At 48.9% G+C, this 24,549-nt stretch overlaps 2 protein-coding genes across 5 annotated transcripts; one reads left to right on the forward strand and one right to left on the reverse strand.

Moving 5' to 3' along the window:
• Nucleotides 1–1,843: 1,843 nt before the first annotated feature.
• CCNF (cyclin F) lies at nucleotides 1,844–15,628 on the forward strand. Of its 3 annotated transcripts, none has more exons than XM_030481418.1 (17): nucleotides 1,844–1,928; nucleotides 3,525–3,679; nucleotides 4,842–4,948; nucleotides 5,863–5,930; nucleotides 6,625–6,818; nucleotides 7,177–7,230; nucleotides 7,766–7,870; nucleotides 8,418–8,495; nucleotides 8,882–9,033; nucleotides 9,672–9,836; nucleotides 10,494–10,617; nucleotides 10,954–11,134; nucleotides 11,546–11,633; nucleotides 12,199–12,298; nucleotides 12,603–12,733; nucleotides 12,918–13,087; nucleotides 13,937–15,628. In XM_030481418.1, the coding sequence occupies exons 1-17, from the start codon at nucleotides 1,916–1,918 to the stop codon at nucleotides 14,398–14,400; spliced, it is 2,349 nt and encodes a 782-aa protein (XP_030337278.1). In that variant the 5' UTR covers nucleotides 1,844–1,915; the 3' UTR covers nucleotides 14,401–15,628. The 3 variants fall into 3 exon arrangements, with proteins under 3 accessions (XP_030337278.1, XP_030337279.1, XP_030337280.1); XM_030481419.1 differs by lacking the exon at nucleotides 1,844–1,928 and adding an exon at nucleotides 2,331–2,405; XM_030481420.1 differs by lacking the exons at nucleotides 1,844–1,928; nucleotides 3,525–3,679; nucleotides 4,842–4,948; nucleotides 5,863–5,930 and having other exon boundaries at nucleotides 6,796–6,818; nucleotides 7,397–7,870.
• Nucleotides 15,629–15,854: 226 nt separating this feature from the next.
• VRK3 (VRK serine/threonine kinase 3) lies at nucleotides 15,855–24,549 on the reverse strand. Of its 2 annotated transcripts, XM_030481421.1 has the most exons (12): nucleotides 24,437–24,549; nucleotides 24,013–24,359; nucleotides 22,861–22,913; nucleotides 20,633–20,699; nucleotides 19,821–19,905; nucleotides 19,251–19,353; nucleotides 18,797–18,889; nucleotides 18,483–18,615; nucleotides 17,647–17,767; nucleotides 17,304–17,362; nucleotides 16,855–17,003; nucleotides 15,861–16,156 (listed from the first exon to the last, which is right to left on the reverse strand). In XM_030481421.1, exons 1-11 carry the CDS (start codon nucleotides 24,544–24,546, stop codon nucleotides 16,855–16,857), a joined length of 1,320 nt encoding a protein of 439 aa, XP_030337281.1. In that variant the 5' UTR covers nucleotides 24,547–24,549; the 3' UTR covers nucleotides 15,861–16,156. The 2 variants fall into 2 exon arrangements, 1 of the variants encoding a protein (XP_030337281.1); XR_003990811.1 differs by lacking the exons at nucleotides 19,821–19,905; nucleotides 24,013–24,359; nucleotides 24,437–24,549 and having other exon boundaries at nucleotides 15,855–16,156; nucleotides 22,861–23,701.

Raw genomic sequence — 24,549 nt, forward strand, 5'->3', positions numbered from 1 at the left:
AGCATCTCCTGCTGGTATTTTAGCTCTCCATGGGGAGCTGATTATTCACGTTTTGTTTGCTGGTTCAACTTATTTTTAGTTGACAGAAACAGCTGTGAGGGGGAGAAGAAATAAGGAACAAAAGTCGACAACATGATTAACTTTTTAACTCGAAATGCTTCTCAATTAAAAGAAGCCAAATATTCTCTGTGCTTCTGGTACTGCTTTTCCACATCAGCAGCTGCTGTGCTCCCCAGGAACATTACACAGCTTTATGCATGGAGGCAGAGGTGAATCTGGATGGGAGAAAGCTGGTCCACAGCAGCTCGTCCCCTGTGGTCACTGCATGAGGGGCTGTCAGCCCCCAGCATGGCCAGCGCTGTGGTGTGAGCTCAGAAAAGCTCAGGCAGCAGAGCTCAGGCTCCTCAACCATAGAATGTGATCGCTGGCGATGGTTCAAAGCTATCCCAACCCCTTGCAAGGGTGCATGGGAAGAGAAGCATCCAGAAGTTCATGTTTGAGCAGTGAAAAGCACTTGTGAAATCTAGGGTTGTCCTTAAATAAAACTCACACACACACTACCAGGAAGAGAACTCGACTATGCTGGGGCTGGCAGTGTTTATTCAGGGTACACGGAGTAGGAAAGTTCACATTGCAAATTGTGACACAGTCATTTCACATCCCACAAAACGACAGCCCCTCTTCTTGCTGCTCTTTCTTAAAGGCTCAGAAAAGTCCTCAGGTGAGCTAAAGCAGGAACTGATTTTCCCCATGTTGCTGTGTTTGCCTGCCAGCCGTTTCGGTACCCCTCGTTATCCCTCTCTAACCTTTGCCTGCTGAGAATCAGGGCTTTCCTCTGCATCCTTGACTCGGGTTTGAACTTTGGCTCCCAATTGTCTTCCTAATTCCCCCTCGCCCTCATGCAAGGCCACAGAGGGGTCAGAGCAGGGCTCTGGGGTGTGCGATGCTGCTGCACTTCAGGACATCAGAAATGGACTCTGTCACAGAACCATGGAATCAACTGGGTAGGAAAAGACCTCTAAGATCATCAATGTCTCTCTCGTAGTGAGGGGCCCAGAACTGAACACAGGATTTGAGGTGCTGTCTGGGCAGCCCCGCTCCTTCTTTTAGCAGGCACATCCTCCCTGCTGCTCTTGCTCCAGCACTGACACCCTTAGGCCCCAGGTACTCAGGGTGGAAATAGGTGGAAATAAGGCACATGCATTCCCATAGCACTTGTCTAGTGTAGCTCCCTTGGCTGGGCAAGCCTCGGTGCCACAGCAGGTGAGGCAGGGAAACCTGCTGCCGGCTGGGGCCTGGCACTGTAGAGGGAACCATGTCCCGCAGGGGAGCCGGGGGACTGCCGGAGGACTGCAGCTCCCACTCTCACGCCGGGACTCCGGTGACAGAGCCGGCGGGAACATGGCGGCGGCCCTGAGGGGAACGGCCGCGCCACCGCTGCCATGGCAACACCCTCACATGGCGGGAAGGGGTGTCCCGCCGCCCCGCACGCATGCGCCGGGCAGCTCGAACCGCCAACTGCCCCGATTCGAATTCGCATCCTCGCCGCCCAATCACAGACCGCGGGCCAGGGCGGGCCCCGCCCCTAGTCGGTCTTCCAGCCAATCACGGCGTCTGCTGTGTTTAAAAAAAAAGTGCGCGAGGCAGGTAGGCGTCGCTCAGCAGAGCCCAGCCAATCGCGAGCGGGAGGCGGTTCTGGGGGCGTGGCCTGGGCGGGGCGCACCTCCCGCGCCTTCGCTGACCCTCACTGAGAGGCGGCGGGGGGGGAGCGGCCGGGACGGGGGGCGTGGCCTGCCGCTGGAAGCCCCGCCCCGCGGCGGCAGGTTCGGCCCCGCCTCCCGCGGCGACCATCAGTCGGAGCCGGTCTGGGCGCGGCGGCTGCTGGTGTCCGCTCGGTGTCCGGGGACGCGCCGCGATGAAGGCGGGCGGTGAGTGCGGGCAGACCCGCGGGCTCCGGGGTGCTCCTTCCTCTCTTTCTCTCTCTCTCTCTCTGCAGCTCTCAGGGGCGCCGGCGGCTCCGAGGCTTCCTCACCCCTCGCCGGGCCCGCTCTGAAGGCGGCGGGAGGGGAGGGTCGCGCCCCGGGGGGAGCGGGCCCTGCGCGGGCTCCGCTGCGGCTCCCGGCCTCGCTGAGGGGCCGCCGGTGGCGGCGGCGGCTGCGCGCCGAAATTCAAACGGCGGCGGCGGGAAAGGGGCGACCGGCGGGGGGGAAGGGGCCGGGGGACTCGGGTCAGCCCGGTCCGCGCTCCCCAGGGCTCTGCCGTCCCGCCGGGGTGTCGGTGCGCGGGGCCGCGCTTTTCCCTCTCCCTCGCTGGAGGAGCCGCGGCGGTACCTAGCGGGAAGCGCTCCAGCGCTTCCAGCTCCGAAGCTGGATGTTGAGGAATGTAGGTTGCGTGTGGAGCTGCAGGTAAGATGGATCTCGGCTGTTGGGCGCAAATCGATAGGCGGGAAGCCCATTTAAACACAGGAAAAAGCGGGGTTTATGCTCAGGGTGGTGCAAGTTGCCTAGAGCCGTTGTGGAATCTGCAGGCTTCCAAACCTGCCCCCGACTGGGTGAGCTCCGCAGGGCTCTTCCAGCACCAACCACTCTGGTTTGGGGAAGCAGCAACTTGAGACTTCCTGGCCTTTGAAACTAAGTTTTCTCATCCCTGAGTTGCCCAAGTACCCTGTGCCCCCCAGTCATTTGGATGTTCATATTGGTATAACTGGCATACCAGTGTGGAAGTCCATTCCTTTTCCATGGCAATAGTGCTGCTGAAATTTGCTCCAGAAAGTGGGAGTGGATATGAAGGACAGCAGTGTTCTGCCTTGCACACATCTCAAAGTTTGTATTTTCATGGGGATAGCTTTGCAGTCGAAGATGGGTAACATGCTACTGGTGAGGTATTGGGTGCTATTTTGTGTCAGGCTGGTGGTTCATTTCATTAAACCTGATGTGCTAAGGACATTAATACCATATAGGAACAGGAAAACACATATTAGCTCAGTGGTAGCCGTGGCTTATGGACCCTATAGGAATCTTCAGGCTCCTCTTAAGGAACCTGCTTTCCCAGGTGATCTCCCCTTTGCAAACTGAAATCCTAGTATTAAGTAATTGAGTCTGATGCAGCAATTCTGCTTTGAACAAATTGTAGGCTCTGCAGTCTGTGACTGCTATCAACTGAGAAGGAAAAGTTGGGGTTGGGGGAGGTAAATGAAGTCGCAGTAATGACAGGTTAACTAAACACAGTCAAATGGGCATGGAGGGGTTTTTGATTAAGAGAACTTGCGCATGAGCCATCCCTTCTGAGTCTCTCAGCTTAATTAACTGAATTGAAGGAGGCACTTGCTGCTTTGTGGCTCAATCTTACAGCATTACATGACCCATGCTAAACTTCTGTGATTAGTATGTTTGAAGAAGTGTCCTGTGCTGCAGTAAATAGGTACTGAAGTAAACACATGTTTAGGTATGTGTATGCTCTGTAGTGTTTTTTCTCCTTGTACTGTTCCATCACTGACAGAGGTGTCTCCTGGTTTTGTTTTCCAGTGATTCACTGTAGATGTTCCAGGTGTTTTTCTTTCCCTTCAAAGCGAAGGGTAAGAAAGCGGCCTCGAGTCCTGACGTTGTTAAGCCTGCCCGAGGATGTCCTGTTCCACGTTCTGAAAGGCCTTCCTGCTGAGGACATCCTCTCGGTCAGAGCTGTGAGTCCACTACTGCTTCCCCTCTGTCCTGCACCATGGCTGGTCTCTGCCTTTATGAGCCAGGACTGCACAGGGGAAAGGCTGGCTTCTCGTGTCAGAGTAAACCTGAGGAGAACCAAAGCATCATGCATGCAGTAATTAGTTTTTTGCTACCCCAGTAGCAGTTTTATTTCTCAGGACTCAAGCTGAAGAAGATTAGCAGCAGTATTTGAGTGCTCTTATGTAAATTTTCTGTGAGAATTGTCCTACTAGATGACTGTGGCTGAACAAATTGGTTTGGCTTGGCATCTCTTGCCTTAATGGGAATTAGGCAAGTAATGAGTTATGATTAGAATCATGGAATCAACTGGGTTGGAAAAGACCTTTAAGATCATCAAGTCCAACCGTTCCCCAGCACTGCCAAGGCACCACTAAACCATGTTGCCAAGGGCCTCATCTACATGGTTTGTGAACAGTTCCAGGGACAGCGACTCCACCACTGCCCTGGGCAGCCTGTTCCAATGCCTGACCACCCTCTTGGTGAAGAAATTGTTCGTAATATCCAGTCTAAACCTCCCCTGACACAACATGAGGCTGTTTCCTCTTGTCCTACCCCTTGTTACTTGGGAGAAGAGACCAGACACCTCCTGGCCCCATCCTTCTTTCAGGTAGTTGTAGAGGCCAGTAAGGTCCTCCCTGAGTCTTCTCTTCTCCAGATTAAACCTCCCCAGTTGCCTCAACTGTTCCTCATCACACTTGCGCTCCAGGCCCTTCACCACCTCCGTTGCCCTTCTCTGGACCTGCTCCAGCACCTCAATGTCTCTCTTGTAGTGAGGGGCCTAGAACTGAACACAGGATTTGAGGTGCAGCCTCACCCAGTGCCCAGTACAGGAGGACAGTCACTGGCCTGGTCCTGCTGGCCACACTGGTGCTGATACAGGCCAGGATGCTGTTGGCTTCTTGGCTGCCTGGGCACAAGCTGGGTCGTGTTCAGCTCCACCAATCAGCATCCCCAGGTCCTTCTCTATGGGCAGCTTTCCAGCCACTCTTTCTCAAGCCTGGAGCATTGCATGGGATTGTAACTTGTAACTAATTAGATACCTATCTAAAATCAAATGCAAAGAACTGTTTTTCTGTTGATCCTTTTATTTAAGTAATTCTTGTTTACATTCCCCCTTTGCAGGTGCATTCACATCTTAAATACCTTGTGGATAATCATGCTAGTGTTTGGGCATGTGCAAGTTTCCAAGAAATATGGCCTTCTCCAAACAATCTGAAGATGTTTGAAAGGTAAGCTTTAAGAATCAAATTTGTCTGACCTTGTAGAAGAGGCTGTTTAAAGGTAGATACACAATTCCAATCAGTCCTCACTATCAGTGGGGGGTCTGATCTTCCCTTTTTGTAGAAGTCTTTCCTCAGGGTGATGAAGGATTGTTGATTTCATGTCTAAGCTGCAGTTTATAACTGCTGTCTTTAACTGGAGCAGAGCCCATTGCATATACCAAAGTTATTTCTCTTTAAGGGCACTAATATTCCATATTGGAAGATAGCACATTAACTAAAACCTGTTACTGGTGTGTTCATATGAATGTGCAAGTGAGATCAGAGGCTGAAGAGCACAACCATATTTCTGAGCCTGAATTGGTTTGTGCTCTTCTTGTGCACAAAAGTGTATTGAAAAATGGGCACGTTTCAGTATTAAAATGAGTGAGGTTTGAAAGGGTGATAAATGTGCTTAAAAAGGATTGAGAGTGTCTCTATCCACCTGATTTGAAGGGCATCTCTCAGTTTAAATGTCAAGATAGTTGTTTTGCTTCAGACTGTGTGTGTGTTATGTTCCTTCTAAAGAAGACTGCTTATGTGCACGTCGGTTTGCAAGGGAGGAGTACAAGGGCTTGATGGGTTCCTTGAGGGTACAAGAACCAAAACATGTTACTGGATTCTGGTGTTTGGGGTGCTGCATGGGAATGGGAAACCATTTCTATGAATTGTTAAATTATCCTGGATGTGAGCATACAAAAGGATTGCAGCAAGAAAAGCCTTGGAGTAACTTGGGTCCAACTTCTGTAGCGACAGTACATGTGCTTATGGCTGGTGATCACCAGATGACATCCTAGCCTCCACTGAAGTAACCTGTTTGAGAACATGGGCCTGGAGGCACCTCCTGATGTCAACCTCAAGTATCTTCTTTATTTCCCATTCAGGGCTGCTGAAAGGGGTAACTTTGAAGCTGCTGTGAAGCTGGGCATAGCTTACCTGTACAATGAAGGCTGTAAGTGTGAAAGCTTGTACTTGGGTTTTTGGGGAAGATGGCACAACAGAAGGAAATGTAGATGGGCTACAGACTTATTTGTAGGTACAGATGAGACTGTCTCATCATAAAGCTGGCACTTTTACTGGCTGCTTACAAAGCTATTTCTCCTGTATCTCAAACACTGGTGGTTTTGTACGCAGTTCTACAGCAGTGAAGTGCAGGCCCAGCCTGCTGTCTTCAGTGGGCGGTTGGGTCTCATTTACTAGGACACCTCTTCAGTTTTACCTCTCAGTGCAGCTTTAGCACTGACCACTAAACTGCTAGGTGTTAAGTGACAGTGTAGTGCACAGCTCTTCTAGAGAAGTCAATGCATAGCTTGTGATTTCAAGTTTAGAAGCTCTCCTTTATAAACTTATAAGACTTGGCTACTTACCTCGTGATAAATGTAAGAGAAGAGAGTGACAGTTGACAGGAGGAGCCTCCTTGCAGAGGGTACCAGCAAGGCAGGTGACTTGTGTACCGGTTTGTTTGTACATTGACAGGAATTAACATTGCTTTGGCTGCTGTTATTTGCAGAAATATTTTAAGGCTCTAAAGGGAAGATGCTGATCAATCTTTTCCCAATTCTATCCTATTGTCTGTCTTGGCCTGGCTAAACCCCAAGCAGGCGTTGTGAATAAACTCTAAATGATTTCTGGCTGGTTTTGTTCAGTGTCCATCTCTGATGAGGGCCGTGCGGAAGTGAATGGATTAAAGGCATCCCATTTCTTCAGCCTGGCAGAGCGTCTGAATGTGTCTGCAGCTCCATTTATCTGGCTTTTCATCCGTCCTCCCTGGTCCCTGAGTGGAAGCTGTTGTAAAGCTGTGGTCTATGAGAGTCTCAAAGCAGAGTGTCAGTTGGAGAAAGTAAGATTTCTTTCTGCCTTTGGTTTTAACATAGGCTAGAAGCTGCATCTGGTTATTTCAGAAAGCATATTTTGTTTCCTCAAGTTTCTCCTATGCTCTTGCTGCTTAAATGACTGTGGATCAATCATTTTAATGAATTTATTGCCAAACCACACTTGGTGGTGTATCATGCGTGCCAGAGGCCTGTACTGTGTCTTCTGAGAGATTCAGTACTGTCTCATAGGTAACAAAACATTGAGGAAAAGCAAGGGGGGGGAATGATTGAAAGGCAAATAGTATTGTACTCTGGAATTACTAGCAAAAATTGCCACTGTTCTTTGTATTTAACAATTCTCTTGATCTCCATTGCTTTCTTCAGGCTCAAAAAGGATCTATTCTCCACTGCTTGGCCAAGATCTTGAGTCTCTTTGAGGTGAGCAGTGTTTCTGGTTTGATGTGCTTGGGTACCTTTTTTTGCTGGTGCTAATGCTGCTTACCTTGATTTAAAAACAAATAAAATAATCAGCCAAATGCTCTTATATTCCTCAAGTGGGTTAGGAATTTCTGCTCATGAGTTTAATTTACTGTTTTTTTTAAAGGAACATCATCAACTTAGTTTATTGGATTCTACAAACAGTGAAATTAATTTTGGCTTGATCATGGGCTTGCAGTGTGTTCAGGTCTCAAAGGAAGCCTTCCAGTCGTAATGCGTATCCAAAAAAACCCAGTTCTTCAGTGGCAAACAAGTCAAAAAGTTTTTGTTTTGCTGAGGAAAGCCGCTGCAGGCTTCCTGAGCCTGGAACTTCTAATGGCAGCAGCAAGTGGATATGGGAGCTCATCCCTCGTAGTGTGAAGGGGACTTGTAACTGGTTAGTTCTGCTCTGTAGCTTTCAGTGGTTTCTGAAGTATTGAGACCTGGCATCCGGTTGGCTGGACAGCAAAAATATCATTGTGCCTTTTGTTCTTAGGATGAAGACAAAAGAAAAGAATCCCTTGAAATGTTTGAAGAATCTTCCAAGCAGGGTTGTTTAAACAGCTCCTACCTCCTTTGGGAAAGCAACAAAAAGGCTGCTGTAAGTAGTATGGGTTTGTCCCAAAACAACTTCTTCACTGTAGCTTCTAGATCTCTGTTATGTGCAACAAGTGCACACAGAAAGAAATTGCTGTTCCTCAGAACGTACCTCCTTCATAAACAAAGAGAGCACCAAGAACTCTCTAAAATGAGCTTTGTGTCTGCCTTCGTGTTTAAAGTGAGTCTACAAGCAGTTGTAGCCAAGGTGCAAGCAGAAGTTCCTTTATTACTAACTCTGCTGGCTAGTGATATTATGGCTCACTGGGGAACAGGAGTGGGGAGGCTGCCTGCATGATCAGAAACAAATCTGCCAAAGCTCTCCCATTGGAATCCCGAGTGACCTGTCTCATTCCTGTGAGAGAATTCCTTGGCCAAGAATTGCAGCCAGGTCCTTAAAAACAACCTTGTCGTCGTGATGAGAAACAGGCTGGTTGTGAAATAATCCACGAACCCACAGGCAGTGATTTTTCTCTGGATATTCTACAATCCTTCTGTTCAATGTGTATAAGGTGATGGGGTTTAAAATCTGTTTGCATTCCTCTCTGTAGATGTCAGATCCTGGCAGATACCTTCAAAGTCTCAGGAAGCTAAGAGACTTTGCAGCGAAGGGCTGCTGGGAAGCACAGGTAAGACTGACTTTTCCCAGGAAAACAGACTTGGTCTTTCCTATGCTGCCACTGTAGGTTTAGACTCCTTCCTTTAGAAGCAGGGTCAAAATTGCTGAATAGTATTTACGTGTGCATATATTTACTCTGTGGGTCCCCCTCTTTTGGAAAATACAGCAGGTCTGTGGTACAACCTGGGTAAAGACGCATTTTTTTGATGCACTTCAAAGCCTGCCCCAAATAATGTGTGCTCAAGATTGAAGCCAAACTAAGATCTACTGATCCAAGTAGTTTGTCAAGTTTGCTTTCTAATTTCATCAGGAAAATTACAGGATCCTGTCCTGCCTTAGTTTGCATTTGGTGAAAAAGAAACCAACAAACTTGCTTTTGTGTTGTCTCTCCTACAGATAGCTTTAGCCAAAGCTTGTGGGAATGGAAACCAACTAGGATTAGAAGCAAAATCTTCCAGTGAAATGGTGTCTCAAATCTTTCAAGCTTCTCTTCCTATCAGCAAGCAAAGTATCTTCACTGTGCAGAAAGGAATGAATGAAACAATGAGGTAAAAACTCAGATCCAGGTGTCAGGCCACACTGCAGAATCCATTGCCTGTTTCCCTGCATGTCTGTAGAGGGAAACAAATCTACAACAATGTCTGTTGGAAGATAGAAGTTTTTTGCTTTACTCTTCTGTGATGCATTGTGTACTATCAGAGAAACACATGGCATTTCACAGAGGAAGTACCAGAGCCCTTATTTCAAGGCCTGATGAAGAGCTGAAATGAGGGTGTGAGGGTTTTTTCTGGACTCTTAAGTTCTTGCATTTGTCAGGACTAACCAAGAACTGGAGGCACTGTTTGACTTGTTGGAGCTATAGTTACCCTCTAGTTAATCTTAAGTGGCATTTAGCCTCCTAACTGATGTGCCCTACCTTTTCCTTGTGCAAGTGCCTATTATAGGACTGTTTTTAATTCCATTTCACAGACGTCCTAAGCCTGTTGACCCTTCAGAGTCTAACAGGCCCCTGGTTTCAAATCCTTATCTCAGTGCAACATGTAATTTTTTTGATAATTCTTTTGGTGCAATTTTCTGGCTTGGAGCTTTGGAGTGGAGAAGGGACTCTGTCACCAGGCATGGGGAGGGTGTTCAGCACTCTTTGAATGGCTTCTAACTGTGCAGATTATTTCTCTTTCCTGTCTAGGTACATCCTGATTGACTGGCTGGTGGAAGTGGCTACCATGAAAGACTTCTCCAGCCTATGCCTTCACATGACAGTGGGATGTGTGGATCGTTACTTGAAGCTGAGACCTGTACCTCGGGCTCGACTCCAGCTTTTGGGAATAGCCTGCATGGTCATTTGCACACGGTAGGGTTCTGTCTGGTGGACAGAGGTGCTTATTGTGATCATTCAAATTCATTTCTGCAGCTCAAGCTCCCTCCCCCCTGCTAATAATAGTGCTAGAAAGAATCCGTCTTCTACATTGACTGCTGCTTGAGGTGTGTTCACATACAAACACAATCACTGCAAATGATGCACAATGTAACTCCTTGAACATGTTTTTAAATATGAAAAACTCCATAGTGGTGTTTTTCATATTTAAAAATATGGTCTAAATGCATTCAGTCAGCAACTGAAGTCTTTCATGCCACATTAACATGAGTGGGTTACTCATGTTGTAAGGAACAACTGCAGCAGTGATGTTGCATAGTTTAGTCTGTTATGCTGAGATGAACCGCATGGTGTAGTGGAAAATTATTCTTCTGTGTTAGTTTCCTTAATATCTCGCATCTTAACCTAGGGGAGGTTTCATAAATGAGGAATTAGGAATGTTGTAGTAGGTGGTTCCAGCTTAAAGGTGAAATAAATGAAGAGCTGCTGTTCTTTCTTTCCTGGGAAAGTACCTTACGAGGTTGTTTAACTCTTTGGTCATCTTGGGTGCATTTATCTGCCACAAAAACATCAGTGCATGGATGTACAAATTCCCTGTCTTTTGGGGCTGACTGTTAATAATTCCTACTGCAGTTTCATCAGCAAAGAGATCCTGACAATCCGGGAAGCTGTGTGGCTTACAGACAACACCTACAAATATGAAGACTTGGTCCGAATGATGGGTGAGATCATTTCTGCCCTAGAAGGAAAGATAAGGGTGAGTTTGGAAAGTGGATGGCTGCTGCTGAAGTCAGGCTGTTGTAATTAGCCTTTCTCCTTATCTAAGAGGTTGGTTTTATGTGAGTGTTCTCAATCAGCTGTGGAGACCATATTGCAGAGCATGCAGATACAGAACCCTCTGCCTTTCTGTAGAGATTAAAACTTAAGAAGCCATTCATTCTTTCACTGGAGAATGTTTCAATGTCAGTGTAGTAGTTAGAAAAACAAACAAAAAAAACGTGATGTAATGAGAACAGCATCTCCTGGAAACAACTGTTCCAAATACTCAGTGCTTGTCTTGTATTCCCAACTTCTGTTCTCTTCTCTGCACTAGATACCTACCATTGTGGACTACAAAGAAGTACTGTCAAACATAGTCTCACTGGAGAGAAGAACTCTTCACCTTTACAGCTTCATTTGTGAACTGTCACTCTTAAACACAAGCCTTTGTGTGTATTCCCCAGCTCGGGTGGCAGCTGCAGCACTGCTGCTGGCTAAGATACTACACAGGCAAGGTAAGGAACCTAGCCTTAAGTGGAGCTCAGCATGAGATGTCAGCCTGCCTTGTCTCTTTGGGGTTTTGGGAGGTTGCTTAGTCTTTAGACAAGATGTCCCAATCACTTGGCTAGGGAAGAAGAGGAGAGCAGGTATAAGACTTCAGAATGAAGAGCTGAGTTTAGTCTGGTTTACCTCTTAATAGCTATAATGAACAAGTGTGAGACTATGCAAGCTTTGTGTTTAAATGAGACTGAATATTTCTATACTTAGGTGTAACTTCAGTTTGGCAAGTAAACCTACCCTTGAAGATAATTGTGAACTATGTACAGGGATAAGCTTGTAAAGATCATGATCTTTATCCCTTAAAAACATGTCTGATTACAGAACTGCTAAGCTCTGTGCAATGGTAATACATGTTCTCTTCCCAGCACGTCCCTGGACCAGCCAGCTGTCTGAGTGCACTGGTTTCTCCCTTGAAGACCTGCTGCCCTGTGTCCTAAGCCTCTACCAAAAGTGGTAATAGTTTTGGAACTCTTTAGGGAGTGTACATGCGTACTTGGATTCCAGCTCTTGCAGACATGCTGCACCGATAGGGTCAGCCCTTCCCAGTGGCAGAGGTGGCTTTGGCAAACTGCCTTGTTTCCCCTGACACAAGGCACAAAGGGGAAGTGGGCCAGTTTGGGGACAACTCTTCTATTTCTCCCATTTGGTAGTGGCTCTGGGTTACAGAAGATTTGATGCTCCTCAAGGCTTAACAGGTTTCAGCTTGCCAAACAGCTCCATTTTCAGAAGACTGAAACTGGCTTATTGGGGAGCTTCAGAAAGGAGTTCCAGGAGCAAAAGTAGCTCCTTTTACAAGGCAAATATCTTGTTTATCCCCAGGAACAAAAAAGGAATTAGATTCTCATATGCTTAGAAATCTAGTGTCCTGTCTAGCTGCTTAGTAGCTCTGTTGAAACACCAACTTCTTAGCAAGAGCTGAGTTGGACAGAGGGAGCTGAGAGCACTTAAATTGGCAGGGTTTGTTAACATTGTTTTGTATAATCCATTCTAAGATTGGGGCTTTAATCTTTCTTTCCAGCTTCCATGATGATGTCCCAAAGGATTATAGGCAGGTGTCCTTAACTGCAGTGAAACAACGATTTGAGGATGAGCGTTATGAAGAGATAGGCAAGGAGAAGGTGGGTGAGCTCTTGGTCCGTCTTTTGATGTCTGACACCCAGAGCAAATCTACCATACAGCAGGATGTGATAAACTGCAAATAATGGGAAGTGAGTTCTAACTTTAGACTTTTGGAGGAGAGGATATCTAAGTAAAGTGGTAGCTTTAAACTTGATCTGTGGGACATTAACTGCTCTGTTTGAGTACATGTGGGAAGAACTCACTGGGATAGATTCCTCTTGGAAAATAAATAGGCTCCCCCTGGCTATTTATCCATTCTGGGAATCTCATGGTCTAATTCTTACTGGCTCTTTGATTTTTCAGATGATGAGTTACAGCCAGCTCTGTTCAGTGCTGGGTGTGAAACAGGAGGACCCGGAGCCCAATCCCTTGCACACGAACGTGGTGGAAATTCAGACTTTCCTGAGCTCTCCCTCTGGCAAGAGAACTAAAAGGCCAGTATAACTCCTCACTGTAAATGCTGCTGAAGATCAGCATGAGCTTTTCCTTCTCTGGTATCCTGAGGTTTCATTCTTAAATATGATAAATCTTTCTGTAATTACTTTAACATACCTGTCAAAAGAGCTGGAAGAGAAGACTTGGCTTTTAATGTGTGACTTGGGGATTTCCTTGCTACAGGAGGAGGGAAGACAGCATCCAGGATGACAGAGGCAGCTTTGTGACTACACCCACAGCAGAGCTATCCACCCAGGAAGAAAGTCTTCTAGATAACTTCCTAGACTGGAGTTTAGATTCCTGCTCTGGTTATGAAGGTGATCAGGAAAGTGAAGGCGAGAGAGATGGAGATGGTGAGGAGATGGTTCTCCTTTATAAAAGCAGATGAGAATTAAAACTGTCTTTTCATCTTTGCTTAAAACTGTTTCTCAGGCAACAGAAGCCTGAACTTCCAGCTGAAGACAGTTGGAAAAACTCTCCCCCTTCCCCAGTGGTTATAACTGTTGAACTGTTTTAGAAGTATATATCTGTTCTCTCTCTCTAGACTGCTTCAGAACGTGATGAAGCATCCGTAGCTGTTCAGCATGTCAAAGTGAGCCCTTTTCCAGGTCCAGCTGATAGCGGACCAAATGTGATAGATGGCCCACTGTGTTAGACACACTGTATTATCAATCTTGCTGACTTTAGGACTGGCTGTTCATTTTCTAAACAGCTCTTAGTACCTATCCAAACAGTCTGAGGGGGAGAAAAGTTTCTGTTTTAACTGGAGAGGGACTTTTCACAAAGGCATGTAGTGATAAGACAAGGGGGAATGTCTTTATCATGAAATGGGAGATTGAGATTTAGCATTAGGATGAAGTTCTTCCCTGTGAGGGTGGTGAGGTGCTGGCACAGGTTGCCCAGAGAAGCTGTGGCTGCCCCATCCCTGGCAGTGTTCAAGGCCAGCTTGGATGGGGCTTGGAGCAACCTGCTCTAGTGGAAGGTGTCCTTGCCCGTGGCAGGAGTTGGAACTGGATGAGCTTTAAGGTCCCTTCCAACCCAAACCATTCCATGATTCTATGAAATGAGGGTGAACTTAGTGTGCTACCCTCCCACATGTAAGTAGACATCAGGTTTCCACTCTTGGTTGGTTGTTTTCTGCTTCAATGCCTGCTGGGTGTTGCCCAAATCAAAACTAACTTTTTTCTTTCACCATCCCACAGTGACAAGTCCCAGTGGGATCCTAGACATGATGGTGGTTTACATGGATCCTGCGGAGCACTGCTGTCAGGACTCCAGCGATGAGGACAACCTAACTGTGGAGTGGGATGGGCACACAGTGCCCCTGGGGGAGGCAAAGCTGCTGGATGACACTTACAGCCTTTCAACATATCTCACCCCACGAAATCCTAACCTGGAAGGGAGCTCAGGCTACTCTTCTGTCAACAGTGCCAGTCCTATGTCTTCTTTAGAAGGCAGCCTTGGAGTACCTCTGAAACCTACCTCAGCACTGTCTTCTGGCAGTGCCAGGAGCAGGGAGCCGTACCTGCCTCACTACCTGCAACCATGTTTACAGTCAGCCTGTGCTAGGCCTGGCGCGGGCAAATGTGACAGAAGGCAAGTCAAGAGGAAAAATGTGGCAGAACACAGTGAAGAAAGGGTCAACTTGGGCTTCTTCAGCCTCTGATTTCCTCATGCTCTTTACTTTTCTAAGATTCCTGGAATCAGTGTTTCTGTTGTAGTCATACAGGGATGATAGTGAATAATTGTCAGTACCTCCAAAAAGAGCCCTTCCCCTCAACTTTGCTTATGTCTCATTTATAACCTGTAGCTCACTTCTGGGCCACTTCCTTCCTTGCTAGCTGCCTTTTTAAAGTATTCCCTGTTGTCTGATCCTCTGCAAACTAAGATCCTTCTTGACATAGGAAACGTTATAGCTCATTTCTGTCACACCTCACCCGTTACTCCTTGGTGATAGGAAAGAACTTGTCGTGTCCCTTGCTTTGCTGTGAGGCCTGGTACCAGAAAAGAAAGGAATTGACTTTGCTTCTCAAGTTACTTGCTGTAACACTATGAATTCTTCCACTTGAAAGACCTTTTTGAGGATGTGCTGCCTTTTCCTTCTGGCCAGGTACTGTCTCACTTACTTAGCTGGTGCTTCCCTCTTCAATGTATATACCATTTGCTGCACTGATACAAGGTCTTTATGGATACAGTCGAGGTAAATGAAGGCTCACTGCAGGTCTGAGCTTTTTTTACCTACCTCTCAGACGTTTTTTTAACTCCGTTGCCTCTGGCTCTAGCTGCCATGTTTTCCTCCCCTGAAAAATCCTCCTTTTGTGCCTTAATGCTTCACTGCCCAGTGCTCCAGTAACGTGATCTCTGTGAACTGTTAGTGTCTGCTGGAAAAGTGGTTGAACTGCTGCCTCCAGCCACTGCCTCCACTTTATTTCCTGTCTCGCACAGTCTTCCTTGCTGTTTCTATTAACATGTCCTCAAGGAAAGCACAAATCACTTGAACACTAGAGCAGGCACCAATGCAGGAAGGGCAGTCAGTCTCTTACTGAAAGCCCTAATTTAGGCCTTCCTATTGGTTCCTAATCTGTAAGGGCAGCATCTGCTTTTCTTGCCAATGATGAAATCTGTGCTGGCCACCTCCACTGACCTCAGCCCAGCAAGCCTGGGCTACAGCTCCTTCAGCCTGTGAAAATGAGAACATCTTCTCTTGACAAACACCGTGACAAACACCACTGAAATACCAAGGTACCAGACGTGCAGGAGACATGACTGAATTGAACACTGGAACTGGACTCTGCCTCTTCCTCTGGTTAGAAGTTACTGTGGCAGTGGGCAGCAGTTCAGATACACACAGTGTAGTGATTTTTTTTTTTTATAAAAAACTTCTTTTTTTAATACAGCTGGCTCCATGTCTTACTTCAGTGACTTGTGTCCCACTGCCCTGTGGCTGGGAGAACTTGGGATGTAGGGAGTTGATGTCAGAGTCAGGTTCTTGGGATTAAGCTGTAGGCTGTTTGCATTAATATAATGAGCAGCTGGGAGAACACCCTGCTCAAACCACCCTCACAACTCTACAGCAGCCCCAGAAAAGCCTTGAATGTGCCAAATAACCAACAGAGCAGCTTTAGGTGCTTGGCCACAGAGTTTATTACAAAACTACGTACTGTCACTCTAGTTAAAATAAAAAAGTCCCTGATTTAGTTTTCTGTGCCAGGCTTTGCCCTTCTCCCTGTGGCTACATCACAGTTCTTAGAATGACCTGCCACACAGGAGCGTCTTCACATTAACTTCTTACAACAGCAGCCCAAAATTCAGCATTGGCTCACATTAAAACTGTTCTAAAACAGGGGGGTAGAAGTTAAATAGCTGTGAAAGGCCTCACTGCAGAAAGCTTTTAACTCTTTTCCTGTGCAAGTTCTCTTGATCTGAAAGAAAAGGAATAAAATAGGAACATTGATCATTTCAATTCCTTCCCCAAGGAGTAACTGAGGTGATGAGGAGCTAGCTCTGTGGTTTGGGGCTTGCTGCTTAATCTAGTGGCCTTGCTGAGGCTAAAACCAGGTACATCTCTGTCCCGAGCCTCAATCTTGGAGGTGCCTCCTGGACAGAACAGAGCACCTGTGGCTAGAGCCACCACTTACTGCCCCAGGCCCAAGGCAATAAAACCAGAGCTAAAGCTGCTTTCTGAAAGGAAAAGCAAAAGCTATAGCCCAAAGCCTTGGTTCTTTAAAGACAGAAATTTAAAGAGGATGAGAGTGCATCAATCTGCATTTTGTTACCACCTCCACACCCCAGCAGACTGTTCAGCCTGTGCTTTGTTAATCCTTGCTGGATTCCTCCAAGGACAAATATTTCCAGAAAGAAATGGAGGAAATATGCTGTGACACAGGCTAAGCCTGGCTTTTCGCACTGGGCTGGACTCTTTACAGGGAATGGTGAAGGGCCAGTGCTCCCTCCGCACGTCAGGAAAAAGATCTGCTCCATTCTCATCTCCCCAGGCACCCCGGGGCACATGGAGCAGGGCATCTACTGTGCTCACAGTAGTAGAGCAGCACTACTGTGCTCACAGTAGTGCAGGGGGACAAGTGCTCCCAGCTGCTGCCATCCAAACCATGGCACTTACTCAGGGCACCATTTTGATATCCACAGAGTCATAAGCTGAAGCTTTCATCTTTTCCAGTGGTTTCTTGAAGAGCTGCCGCAGGGCCTCGTAGTCAGGCTTTGCCTCGTACTCCAGCACCATTACTTGCTGCAGGTAGCTCTGTAGGGCATCTGCAAGGCAAAGAGCATCACTACATGGGGCAGCACAGCAGCTCCAGCTGTCTCTACAGAGCTGCCAACATGTGCCTCTCCAGCAAGGCGCATGGATACAGACAATGGGCAGGAGCCCTCCTTGTTTTACTGTAAAAACAAGGGATTTGTCCACAGGAGCCTGTCAGTCGTGCAGTGCTTGGTCACCACTGCCAGTGGCAGCCACCCTGGACTAACACCCCAGCACAGAGAAGGCTCTAGCTTCAGGTAGCCTCAATCCTCCTTCCCCAAGTCCCACTGTCACAGAGAGCAAGCCCGTACCTGGAATGGATCTCTGCCTGAAGCACAGTCGGAGAAGGCATTTCACATCCTCTCTGTACCTGGAATGATCAGTGCAGAGAGCTGTCAGATGAGCAACGGAGCAGGCGCCGGAGCAGCCTGTCTTGGGCAACAGGGACAGAAAAGGCAGCTGAATTCAGACGGCCATGTTCTGAATGGAGCAGAAGCCAGGGTTCATCAAACACCCTTTGGCCAGGCTCAGCTTTTACAGTGGGAGTTACCCACAGCCCTATAGTGCACTCTGCACAAGTGATTTCAGACACAAAACTTCCCTCCCTGCTTTCTGCTGAGCAAGAAAGTAGCAAGGGCAGATGATTTCTCCTACTTTTCCTTCTTCTCCATCACAGTTTCTACTTTGTCCAGCTCATCAGACCAAGGCAAGAAGCCACAGAGCCATTTCAGAAGACAGTAGCCCAGAGATTCCAAGTCACTCCGGCGAGATGGCCCTGATGGGAAGGAAGAGAGATTCACAACAGAGTTTGGGAGACCCAGGCTAGTGCCTCTCCTCCAAAGGACACCAGCACTTACTGCACAACCTTGGAAGTTTCTATTTGAGGTGCCCCCTCTGTAGGACAGGCAGCCTCCTGAAGGGGCACAAGACTAAGGAGCAGAAGTAAAAACATGCAAGAGCTTTGTTAAGATATGCTCTGGGCTATCAATACTTCTGGAATGCTGCTAACTCACAGTCACCTCTCAGCCTCTGGAGGAAGATTTGCCCAGTCTGAACACTGGGAGAGAACACTCACATCCCAGCCCGGAGAGGAACTGGCTAATTTAAATGCCTTCCCAGCTCTCATTGCTTCAAGGTCAGCAGAGCCTGCTGCAAATCTGTTTTGGGCAGGGATCCAACCTGGCTTGACTCAGATCCCCACTAAGCCAGCACAAAGCTGCCCTGTTTTCTATTCCTCGCATGCCTGCAGTAGCCAAGGCTCCAGATGGAGCAGGAACATCCCTGCACCTCTTGCTGCAGTCACTGAGTGACCTGCCAAGTCCCAACACAGCAGCCCAGAGAGAGGCAAGAGTAAACAGGAGCTTGGTTCCAGATGCATGTGAATGCCTGGAAAGCAGCAGTAACAGAAATGCCAGCAGGGAGCCCCAGCTCCAGCCAGCACTCCCACAGCAACAGCTCTAGAGCTGAGCTCAGGTCAGAAACCAACTCACCTGCTCCCTTGTGGCTGTCCACACTGATGAACTCTATCGTGCCTTCGTGAGGGGTCCTGCTGCCTTCGCGCCAAGCCACATGCTTCCCTCCTGGGCAGTAACGGAAGGCAAAGCAATAGCCTGCGAGGGTCACCTAGAAACCATCAAGAAGTACAAGTCTGAGTGTGTGTGTGGTGTGAATTCTGCTCACAGTCCCACAATCCTGCACCACAGCATGTGCCTGAGCACTGCACAGGCTGCACTGCCTGCCCCCAGGAACCTGGGTGTTGCTCTATCCTGTTTTATAAGCCCACCTGCACAGCACCGCTCCCTACCTGCGTGTGGTCCGCAGGGTTCAAATAGATGTTCTCAGCTGTGATGTCCCCATGCACATACTCGTTCTCATGGATGTACTCCAGGCAGTCCAGCTAGGAGCAAACAGAAGAGATGAGCATATCAGAGCCACATAGACTCCCTCAGCACCCCGGCTGTCGCTGAGCTGGAGCCTCCCCAAGCTCCTCGCAGCTGTGTGGAGAGGCAAACAAAGCTCCACGTCTCTCAGCCTCTAATGTTCAACTGTCAGGTTTCTCTCATTCTCACCCCAAATTCCTTCAAGGTGACATATTGTCCAAAAGATGCTACTCAAGTTTACTACAAGCTCAAGAGATGCTACTGAGAGACCTCAACCAACCCCCCCTGGTCAGCTTTACACCACCTTCAAGAGATCCAGAAGAAAGTTATAGGTCATTTCTGGAAAAGTCTCTTAGGAAGCAGTGGTTCTCTACGTACCAGCCGGACTACAATCTGAAAAGCTGCCTTCTCCCTCAGTAGGTGCAAGCCATCATTCAGGACAGACTGAAGAGTTCGCCCTAAGTCAGAGAACACCAAAAACCTACAAAAGACAAGGGCTTAGCACACAGCACCCGATCCGGGAACCCTGCCATAGCCACTCGCCAATCCATCCCCTGATTAGAGCCCCCTTCAGCTCCAATGGGTTTGGGCAAACATTTCCTCAACTTTTGATAACAGAAAACTTCTTGAAAAGGGGAGAGATACTGATCAAGTGTTGCAGATATAAAGCCTGAGACTCCCCTTTGGGTTAAACTTAAAAGGCAGGAATAAGGGGAAAGAAGCAGGAAGCAGCAACAGCAATGACTTCACAAGCAACACAAGGACTGAAGGGAATGGTATAATGGGGCAAACCATTTGTTAATCAGTGAGATAGGAGCAGTGAATAGGGTTGGGAGCCCAGGAGACAACGTGAAGAGCAATAGCAGACAGCAAGGAGGGGAGGGAAAGTACAAGGTGGTGGCAGTTGTGGACCAAACAGCTCAGCTGTGCCCTTCACAGTCAGCTCACCTGTAGCTCTCTGCATGCAGTCCAAAGCCAACGCAATTGGGGATTCCCAGCAACGGCACGGAGTGCCCCTTCCTCCACTTCTCCACTAGAATGGGAGAGGACAGAGTGCAGCAGATGCTGCCCAGGAGCTCCAGCAGGAAGGAGCTCAGTTGGAGATGCCCTTTCTCCAAAGGCTGCTCTGCCCTGGGCAGCTACAGCTGGATCCTCTCTCATAGTGATTCTGTTCTAGAAATGCCAGCCTTACGTGCTGGGGTATTGGTGTGTCAATGCACAGTGCTGCAGAGCAACAGTGGGACAGACAGGGTGCAGGAATACCAGAGCAGGCTAAGGCATATGGTTGCTATAGGTCAAGGGAAAATGAGAAAGGGGGAGAGACAGGGCTGGAGAAGCAGATTTTTACAGTCCTCCCAGAAGTGGGGGTTTGATGTGAACTCCTTCATCACCCTTGCCCATGTTCTGCAGCTCAGGTCTTTGGGTCCATGCAGTAAATACCAGACAGGAGGTGACAGAAGCACCCATGGAAGGGACACAGAAGAGAGAGGGAGCCAAGGCAGGTCATCCTGCAGGCCTGAACAGCTACAGCGAGAGCAAGACAGAGCAAGAGAGCTTCAAAATGCCAATACTGTGGTATCCAGGTACACAGGGGCTCCTGGGAGAGCAGGCTCCTGACCCAAGTGCTCAGCTCTCTGGCACTAACCAAACAGTGAATTAATTCATTCCAGCCTGGCTGGAGACACCCACACGACTGATGAGAGCAGGGTGGCAGTTTTCCTACAAGCAGCCTCATCCCTGACCCTCCAAGAAGCACCAACCTGTGGCTGCCTTCGCAGCTCGCTGGAAGAAATTCTGTTCATTGTAGATCCTTCCACCTTTTACATCCTAAAGGGAAGAGGAAGGAGCGTTACCACAGACACACACCCCCTGCTAGAAGAGGAAACTTGGGCAAGATTGCTACAGGACCTTCAATACTCATTTTAAAGAAAGCGATAATCCCCCACAAAAAAGTAAATACCAGAGCAGCAACAAAGCTCAGGTCTTTTGCGTCACTAATGCTGCACTCAACAACCACAAACGCTCTGAGACCAGCACAGAACGAGGGAGCAGCCATCTCACATTGGACAATTCAGGCACTACCATTTACAACTGCCTGTGGGTTATAACCATGTCGGCAACACAGACCTGCTGCAACCTAGAGCGAACTCCAGCCCCAAAGCTGCTGCATTAAAAGGAGCAGAGGTGACCTTGTTCCCCACAGCACACATGAGGTTATTCTGCAAACATGCAAGTCTGAAAGAGCTGTAACATTTTGTTCTAGTTGTCAGAAAGGGAGAAAGCCTGCAGCTGTGACATTTAGGTGTCCGGGCAGTGCGCTCACATCTTACATCCAGCTTTTTAAATCAGCAAGCAGTACTGCACTTTCACTACTGCTGTTACTGAGTGACCTGAAATGCATATAGTTTACAGTCACTATCACAGAATCCCAACCTGGTTTGGGTTGGAAGGACCTTAAAGGTCCAGTTCCAACCCCCTGCCACGGGCAGGGACACCTTCCACTAGAGCAGGTTGCTCCAAGCCCCTATGTCCAACCTGGCCTTGAACACTGCCAGGGATGGGGCAACCACAGCTTCTCTGGGCACCCTGTGCCAGCGCCTCAGCACCCTCACAGGGAAGAGCTTCTGCCTAAGAGCTCATCTCAGTCTCCCCTCTGGCAGGTTAAAGCCATTCCCCCTTGGCCTGTCCCTACAGGCCCTTGTCCAAAGCCCCTCCCCAGCTTTCTTGTAGCCCCTTTTGGCACTGGAAGGATGTGTATGTGTTTGCCTATGCATGAGTATATATATATATATACATTCAGCACACTGCAAACTAACTTAGGACAGATGCTATCATGCAGGGGAGGAAGCAGCAGTTTTATATTCTAGCTGGTTTGATACCAAAGGCCCTAACCACAACTGGCTGAGGTAGCTGGAGGATCAGTGTTTCAGAGGGTATTTTATTCAGCACCTTGCCTGGTGAGCAGATATGAGCCACCAAACCCCAGAGCCTAACTGCTCTCGTATGCATTATCAGACTGTACACTCCTCGGCAAGGCAAGGGTTGGGCTGGGCCAGCAGAAGGCTACCAAGCAAAACACCAAAGGATGCCAAAGGTGTAAAACAGGGTGGTTGGGAGGGTTGTGTACACAAGTTTCCTTCTGTAAAGCTTCCCACCTACTGCTTCCTGTTTTGTGGCACCTGGCTGTCTTTTCTCATTAACACTATTCTTTCTCTGGCCTCTTAAATGTCTCTTCTGACAAAAGGGACAGTGACTTTTCACCAGGTCCCCCCCAGAGCTGCCAGCACTGGTTCTCCCACAGACAAGCAACCCCAGCAGCCATAGCAGACAAGAAAACAGCCTCTCTGCTCTGGTTTGTGAGTTACTGAAAATCAAGCCAACTGGATTCCACCACAGAGCAGCCGTGACTGGAAACAGCACGTTTCTGGAGAACCCAGGTTTATTGGTGAGTGCCTGGGAAGCTGGCTCAGAACCTTAACTAGAATTACTGTTTGATTTGAAAACACGCTCTGGCCTTACAGAGCCTCTCAGTGCTGGTGCATCACACTACCTCAGCACAACCACCCAATTCTAACCTCCCCAGTTTCCCCAGACTTCAGCAGGGTACATACACACTTGCCACACAGGAAAAAAGTAGGTCTGACATAAGCGAATCGATATCTCCACCTTACACCACCAGCTCCAGTTTTGGAGGTTACTGAGCCTGGCAGATCAAAGAGGCTAACCTTCTGTGATTAGGGCTTTTGGGGGTTTTAATCCTCATATCTATTTTCTTCACACCTTTAGTGGAAGAGCCAACTTCTACTGAAATCCAAGCATGACACTCTCAGGAAGTTATGTCCATCTCCTAAGCAAGGTGGGGCCTCTGTGACCACCTTCTCTGAGTTCCTGGGACATTCCTCTCAGCCATATAGGGCAGACAGGCCAGGCCCTGGACACAGCACACTATGTACTTCACTATTCCTTACCCAAATGGATCAAAACTCACAAGTTTGAGGGAGTATCTTTGCTTTTGAGGACAGGCTCCAGATGCTGACTGCGCTGTGGAAGGATGGAACAGATGTGGTTACGAGAGCATGGGAAAGAGGCACTGCAGCATCAGCTGCACCATTAAACACAGCCTGTGCAGCTGCTTCTACTTATCCTCCACTTCTTTCACTTGGTCTTTGCAAGAGCATCCTCTGTGACAGCATCTTCGCAGATCCCTACGAGATAATCCTTACCTTGCTCCAGAAGCACAGCACCCTGACATGCTGCAAGTGCAGTTCTGCTTAAGCCACAGAAGCATCTCAGCATGGCTACAGTTGAGGGGTGCTTTGAAGGTGGCATGTGAAGAATAAGTCATTAGTAGAATCTCAAAGGCACCCCCAAATTCATTCACTGAGCATTCCCTCCAGCTCAATTAGTAGTTTGTCAAATCAGTAAGAGACACCAAAGTCCCTTCTGCTCTGCATGGATATTAAGGGTGATATGTGGCCTTCCTCCTCCAAAAGGATTTGCACCCACTACTTGCCCTTGGGGTAGCTCCTCTGCTAAAGTCAAGTATCAGGCAAAACTTACTAATGCAGCAAATCCCTCCAGAGCAGTTTCCAAGTTAACAACAGAGAATAAGATCGAAACCTTTCCTTTGGAAGTTTACAAGCAGACTGGAAAGAAAAGATCAGCGGTCACTAAGCAGCTGAGAAGCAGCCCAGATGATTTAGCTGCTTTTTGGCCCCCAAAACAGGCTGAGAATCCTGAATTGGCATTTCGTTGATATTCATAGAATCCCAGACTAAAGCTCATCTAGTTCCAATCTCCTGCCACAGGCAGGGACACCTTCCACTAGAGCAGGTTGCTCCAAGCCCCATCCAAGCTGGCCTTGAACACTGCCAGGGATGGGGCAGCCACAGCTTCTCTGGGCACCCTGTGCCAGCGCCTCAGCACCCTCACAGGGAAGAGCTTCTGCCTAAGAGCTCATCTCAATCTCCCTTCTGGCAGGTTAAAGCCATTCTCCCTTGTCCTGTCCCTACATGGCACACCAGTGCTGGCAGCAGTTCAGTTTTGAGCCTAAAAGCCAGACAGGGGAAGCACGGCAGCGGCCGCGGGCCCCTGCGGACAGCCAGGGACCGGCCCCCCACCCGCCCCGGCTCCACAGCACCTTCGTACACCAGCCCGCAGCCGCCCTGCTCCAGGAGCCGGACCAGCTGCCATCGATGGCCGCCCAGGTCCGTCAGGACCACATCCACCGGCAGCGGCTCCACGGGGCCGGGCCGCAGCTTGCGGGGCGAGCGGGAGCTGGGCCGGGCCGGGGGCCGCGCTGGTGCAGCCCCCGGGGAGGCCGCGGGGCTCGTGGACGGCTCCTGCGGCAGGACCGGCACTGTCGGCTCCTTCTCCTCCTCCTCCTGCTGCTGCTGCAGCGGCGCGGGCAGCCTCCCGCCGCAGGCCGGGCAGAAGCGGAACGCGGGCTCCACGCCGACCCCGCACTGCGGGCAGAACCGGTTCACCCTGCGGGACACCGGGGACAGCCGTCAGCGCCCGCCCACCCCGCCGGGCCGCCCCGCGCCCGCTCCCACCGCCACCACCTCGGGGAGCCGCCGGCCGCCTCGCACCGCGGCTGCTCCGGCTCAGGCACCCGCCGACCGCGGCCCGACATGGCCCCGCCGCCTACCGCCCGCCCCGCGCCTCCGCGCATGCG

This window comes from Strigops habroptila, chromosome 4 (genome assembly GCF_004027225.2).
Source record: "Strigops habroptila isolate Jane chromosome 4, bStrHab1.2.pri, whole genome shotgun sequence".
NCBI lineage: Eukaryota > Metazoa > Chordata > Aves > Psittaciformes > Psittacidae > Strigops > Strigops habroptila.

Excerpts from the sequence above, each read along its gene's own strand:
- CCNF (XM_030481418.1), top strand. Across the intron at positions 5,931-6,624 it reads TTACCTGTACAATGAAGGCT|TGTCCATCTCTGATGAGGGC; the intron begins GTAAGTGTGAAA and ends GGTTTTGTTCAG. Across the intron at positions 9,034-9,671 it reads GGAATGAATGAAACAATGAG|GTACATCCTGATTGACTGGC; the intron begins GTAAAAACTCAG and ends TTTCCTGTCTAG.
- VRK3 (XM_030481421.1), bottom strand. The coding sequence starts at position 24,546 with ATGCGCGGAGGCGCGGGGCGGGCGGTAGGCGGCGGGGCCATGTCGGGC. Across the intron at positions 24,360-24,436 it reads GCGGCCGGCGGCTCCCCGAG|GGTGAACCGGTTCTGCCCGC; the intron begins GTGGTGGCGGTG and ends GGTGTCCCGCAG. Across the intron at positions 19,354-19,820 it reads CTGCATGCAGAGAGCTACAG|GTTTTTGGTGTTCTCTGACT; the intron begins GTGAGCTGACTG and ends TGTCTTTTGTAG.